The 6000-nt window shown below is 38.6% G+C and overlaps 1 protein-coding gene across 1 annotated transcript in view; it reads right to left on the reverse strand.

The window, feature by feature from the left end:
• LOC150094129 (uncharacterized) overlaps positions 1-5782 on the reverse strand; it is a 244865-nt gene extending 239083 nt beyond the window's left edge. Inside the window, exons 1-2 of the mRNA XM_090412408.1 lie at positions 5758-5782; positions 5216-5713 (exon numbers count right to left, since the gene is read on the reverse strand). Coding sequence (XP_090268534.1) covers positions 5216-5713; positions 5758-5782 — 523 coding nt within the window. The remainder of the gene's footprint in view (positions 1-5215; positions 5714-5757) is intronic.
• Between the last annotated feature and the right edge of the window lie 218 nt (positions 5783-6000).

Below are 6000 nucleotides of genomic sequence, written 5' to 3' on the forward strand. Positions count from 1 at the left end.
AGATATACAAGGAGAGGAGGTGGAGGACAGCTACACGAAGAATATAAGACGCAGGCCAGGAGAGTGACCAGAATGGTGAGGAAGTCAAAACTATATGGAATATGAAAAGAAATTGGCACTAAGATCCAAAGAAAATCCTATGGAATTTTTTAGCTATGTGGCCAGTAGGCGGAGAAATGATAGTGGAAGAATGACATTACGGGATAAAAATGGGAATAGAGTGACTGATGCAGAGGACATAGTGAAGTTGTTCAATGAGCAGTTCATTGGAGTACTTCATCCTGGAGGAGGTTTTAATAATAGAGGGATAGGGCAGGTTCAGGGTTAAGAGGTGCAAGAGGAGAGTGTGTTCCAAATACTGAGTACTCTGGATAACAGTAAAGCTGTTGGACTAGATGGTATTTCACCACGGGTTTTTGAGAGAATGTGCTAAAGAACTGACAGCTCCATTGACCTGGCTTTTCAATAAAAGTCTGGCTGTGGAAAGGTACCCAGGGAATGGAAGGAAGGTAAGATAGTGCTGCTGCATAAGGGTGGTAGCAGACTGGAAGTGTCTAATTATAGGCCTGTTTGTGTGTCATCAGTAGTTGTTAAGGTCTTGGAGAAATTAGTGAGGGACTATATACAGCGTTGGGCAGATGAGGGTAATGTTATTTGTGAGAATCAACATGGATTTGTTAAGGGGCGCTCTTGCTTTAGTAATATGATTGCCTTTTATAATAAAGTGATAAGAGCAGTTGATGAGGGAAAAGCATATACTGTCATTTTTTTTGGATTTTGCAAAGGTGTTTGACAGGGTGCCACATGATAAGCTGATATTTAAGTTTCAGCACGTGTGTTTAAATGTCGGGTTAGTCAAATGGATTCAGGATTGGTTGACTGATAGGTATCAGAGAGTTGTGTATGGTGGGGTAATATCAAGGAAGCAGAAGGTTACAAGTGGGGTTCTGCAATGATCAGTACTGGGACCTGTATTGTTCAACCTTTATATTAATGATATTGTCAATGGATTGCAAGGGGAAATTCAATTGTTTGTGGATGATGTGAAGCTGGGAAGGGTTATCAGTAATAGTGCAGATGTGACAACCCTGCAAGAGGATTTAAATAAACTAGACAGATGGACAAATGAATAGGGGTGTCGGTTAATGCAAGAAAATGTAAAGTCTTGAGGTTTGGGATCCATCGATGGGAGGATGCATACTCGATTGGAGGAGCTGTACTGGAGGAGGTAGGGGAGACAAGAGATTTAGGGGTGATGATTGATAGAAAACTGAAATTCAGGGAGCATATTGCAAAGGTGGTGAGGGTAACTCAGAGGATTGCTGCAATACTGAGAAGGACGCTGACCTGCAGAGATAAAAGAGTTATCATTCCGTTGTATAAGGCCCTGATCAGACCACACTTAGACTATTGTTCTCAGATTTGGTCCCCAGGATTTGAAGGAGATAAATTGACTGTGGAAGGGGGTACAGAGGCAGATAACAAAGATCGTTTCAGGACTGTACAATATGAGTTATGAGGATCGACTGAGGGAATGTGGACTGCAGAGTTTGGTGGATAGAAGAAGGAGAGGTGATATGATCGAGACTTTTAAACTGCTGAGAGGCAGTCTCAGGGTAGACATTGGAGAGTTCTTTCACTTGGTGGAACGGCAGGAAGGAGCGATGACATCCCTGGAAGTTATGAAAGGTGGGAGGCCTGGATAATAATAATTTATTGTTTAACATGTTTTCTCTCTCTTAATTACTATGTAACAAGTTCCAATAAAATTAAGATTTTTTTTAATATTTCTAATTATTCTAGATTTTTTTGCATGCTGTTAACATGCTTTTGCCATTCCTTTTTCCTGTTTGCCATCCACTGATTTAGTGGCAACAAGGCAAGCTTTAATGTTCATCTCTTGATTTCTTATCAAATTTTGTTTTCCCCACAATTTTAATAAATGTTTTCATTTGTTTCAGATGCATGAGTTAAAACTGGTCATATACATTTATACAGGGTGTTCGGGATAAATTTGACAGTTTCGTAAGGAAAAAGAAAATCTTCTTTGTATCTATTAAATTTAATGAATTGACAAAAAAACATTACAGGCAGAGTTAATTACAATACTATCAACAAGATTTACTCAAAATAACCACCATTAGCATCGATCACAGCTTCAATTCTGCTTCGGAACCTCGAACAAGCTGATGCTACAGTCTCCCTGGGAAGGGCCGCAAAAACTGTTTTAATTTTATCCATTAACTGGGCTTTTGTATTACTGGAAGTGCGATTGGTGTCTTTTTCAACTGCGCCCCATACAAAATAATCCATGGGGTTAAGGTCTGGGGAGTTTGGAGGCCAAACATTTGGACTGGTGAAGTCGTAGAAAGTTTCAGACAACCATTTTTGACTTTTCCCAGAGGTGTGGCAAGGGGCCGAATCCTGCTGCCATACATACGGCCTACCATTGGCTACCCTTGTTATCCAGGGCTTGACTACAGTTAGCAACTCCACGAACAAAGCCCGAATTCCAATGCCAGGGTTCTTCAACACCTGTTCCTGCAGATTTGCGAGGAATTCTGCTGTACGAACGCAATCAGATCGTCTGCTAGGGATCTTTCTTCTTGCTACATCCTCGTAGTCACCATTGCAAGTCTCTAGTTCATGCCTGATTGTTTTTACTGTATTCAGGGAGCATTGGGCAGCAGTCGTAATATCCTTATTTTGATGGCGGGCACGAATCATCATGATACAAGTTATTCTCTTCCATGATTCAGGTGGGTTCCAGCTATCCATCCTTTCTGACATCTTGTATATGAATGAAGAAGGGTCCAAACTTTTAAATGAAGAGAAGTGTGTGTTAATACATGTAAATTACGGAAAAATATAATTAATTATAAATATGTCAAATTTATCCCGAACACCCTGTATATACTTGTCTTAGTTAAAATGTTTAAATTCTTATTTTCCGATGTAATTCTCTATAAACATTCAGAAATCTTGTCTTATAATATGATTGCTCTTTTACTGCAATTTGTTTTATCACTTGTTCTATTATTTTTCTGTTTATTTCTAACTTACACCACCTGATTGATTGGCTCACTAACCACAAGTGTCTATTATTCTTTCATCCATTAAAATACTGAACAATAGTGAACTTAATCTTATCAAATTATCTAATTCCTTTCTTCTTCTTATCATTATTATACAGGTATCTCCATAGAGTCAGATGACTCATCACAGGAGACCCATTATTCACACAAAACCTATACCTCTCCTTAAACTCATTCATTGGCAAAGCACTCACAACCATCTATGGAAACCCATTCAAAGCTGATCAAATCTAGGCTTTAACAGATTATTGACCAATTCGAAAAAAAAAAAAGTTTATTAGAATCTAATCATGAAATATTATTATTATTATTATTATTTCGGGTGACTCCAGGAGTCCTTAGACTCATCGAGGGAGGCCCTAAACATCATGTCCACACAACTATGCGATTACGTTCTCAGAGTATCTATCATACCTTGCCTTGAACTCGTTCACCGTCATAGCACCCACAACAGACTCTGGCAGCTTATTCCACTCATTTACCACTCTAAAAGTAAAGAACCCAGCTCTAACACCCCTGCTAACCACACTCTTGCCCAGCTTCCATAGGTGTCCCCTAGTTCTCCCACCACCAGTCCTGATCTCAAAAATATCCTCTGAATTAATCCTATAGAATCCCTTTAGCAATTTGAATGTCTCAATCATATCTCCCCTCCTCCGCCTATCAACTAGTTTCTGCAACCCACAAATCTTCAACCTGTTCTCATATGGTTCATTCCATAGACCTGTTATCATCTTAGTCACTCGCCTCTGGATCCTCTCCAACCTCCTCCCAATCAAGAAGGAACCGAGATAACCAAATCTGGGCACAGTAGTCGAGATGAGGTCTTATCAAGGCTCGGTACAGAGGTACAATAACTTGCTTGTTTCTTCTCGTCAAGGTATTTTTCAACAACCAAGTGAGTTGATGAGCTGATTTAGCTACTTTTGCAATGTGCTCCCTAAACTTCATCTCCCTATCCACCAACACTCCCAAGTCCCTGGCCTCATCAATCTCTTGGAGTACAGTTCCACCAATGTGGTATACTGCTGCTAATCTTTTCACCCCAAAATGCATAACCTTACATTTTGTCACATTAAATTGACATCCATTCTCCTTAGCCCAGAACTCCAATCTATCTAAGTCATCCTGCAAGACTTTGACATCTTCTGCATTCACTATTGCCCTACCCAACTTTGCATCATCAGCGAACAAATGAATTGTTCCACTTATATCCTTCCCTATATCGTTAATGAACAGATTAAACAGCAGTGGTCCAAGAACAGAACCCTGTGGCACACCACTAGTCACAGGCACACCACTAGTCACTAGTCACTCTACTTCTGAATAAACTACTCTTTGATATCTCTCCATCAACCAACCACATATCCATCTCACCAACCCTATATCCATTCCCATATGTTGTAGTTTACGGATTAGTATTCCATGTGGTATCCTGTCAAACGCCTTTGCCAGGTCCAGCAGTATCACTGTAAACCCATTTCCCTTATCCAGTTCAGCCGTCACCTTGTTATAAAACTTGAGCAAGTTACTGAAGCATGATCTACCCTTCACAAAGCCATGCTGTCCCCTGTACAGTATCTCATTTTCATCAATCCATTCCTGTATTTTTCCCTTGACTACTTTCTCCAAGAATAGGAGAAATATTAACTGTGTTAAACTGTTATAATATATGGTATCCCACATCATATAACAGAAAATATACCAAGGGTATATATATTAGAAAACTATGACAAAAGAGAACTTGCACATTGTTATTACGAATACTGAACATGTATCCAGTTCATGTGATGTAGATTGCCGATTCCTGAAAAAGTCATCAAAAGATTGCCATGCTTCTGAATTAATAAGGACTTGATTTGGTATACTTATTTTAATATTTATGTATGGTTGGATTTGCTACAATGAGTCAATGCATTTCATGGAATGAAATTTAGGAGCCTGCTTTAGGAGATCAAATAATATGCCAAAAGTAAAGACAATACCCACCCACTCAAAAATTGAAAATTAATAATATATTATCTGTAATTTATATGATGGAAGGAAAAAAAAGGTACATTTCACAGAAATGACACTATTAATTTGTTAAAGAACTAATAAAATAGAAATCAGTTACTCACTCTTTGTCTGAATGTCTTCTACATTTTGATTATCAATTTTTTCTCTCGATAACTTTCTGATTGTACTAGTACGAGGTCTATCCGTGAATTTTCGTTCTTCTTCTTTAGATTTTTCAATTTTTCTTTTTATTTCCTCCTTTTCTTTATGTTTAGACTTTTCAGTATTATCACTTTTTGACTGTTGTTTAGTAAAATTTCTATTCTTTATGTTATCAGATTTCACCTTTGAAGAACTTTTAGAATTACCTTTACTAGGATTGCTTTTTGGAGATTCTTTTGATTGACTCTTCTGCTTTACAAATGTAGCTTTGGAGCTATCATTGACTGTAGGCACCTTTCCTGCCTTAGGCTTTCCATAATTTTGCTGGTCTCTCTCACTATTTCTAGCTTTATCTGGAACTTTATTTCCTGTTCTCTTTGTCAAGTTATCTTTCCTGTGTGGAGATGGCTGTGGCTGTTTTGTCCTGTCAAGACTGCTAGTAGCATGTCTAGACTGGACTTTTGATTTATTTTTTTCATTATGAATTAATTTTTCTTGCAACCTTGATGATCTGCTCTTTGAATCATTAGTTACTCTATCTGTACTTTCAGATCTACGATTCTGTACTTTATTAGTAGCAACTGAAGAATTAATATTTGCTGGTCGTGTAATACTTGCACCTCTCTCTGGTCGTGTAATACTTGCACCCCTCTCTGGTCGTGTAATACCTGCACCCCTCTCTGGTCGTGTAATACCTGCACCCCTCTCTGGTCGTGTAATACCTGCACCCCTCTCTGGTCGTGTA

The sequence above is a fragment of the Typopeltis vanoorti genome, chromosome 22 (genome assembly GCF_054136105.1).
Source record: "Typopeltis vanoorti isolate ZY-2024b chromosome 22, IOZ_Tvanoo_1.0, whole genome shotgun sequence".
Taxonomy (NCBI): Eukaryota; Metazoa; Arthropoda; class Arachnida; order Uropygi; family Thelyphonidae; genus Typopeltis; species Typopeltis vanoorti.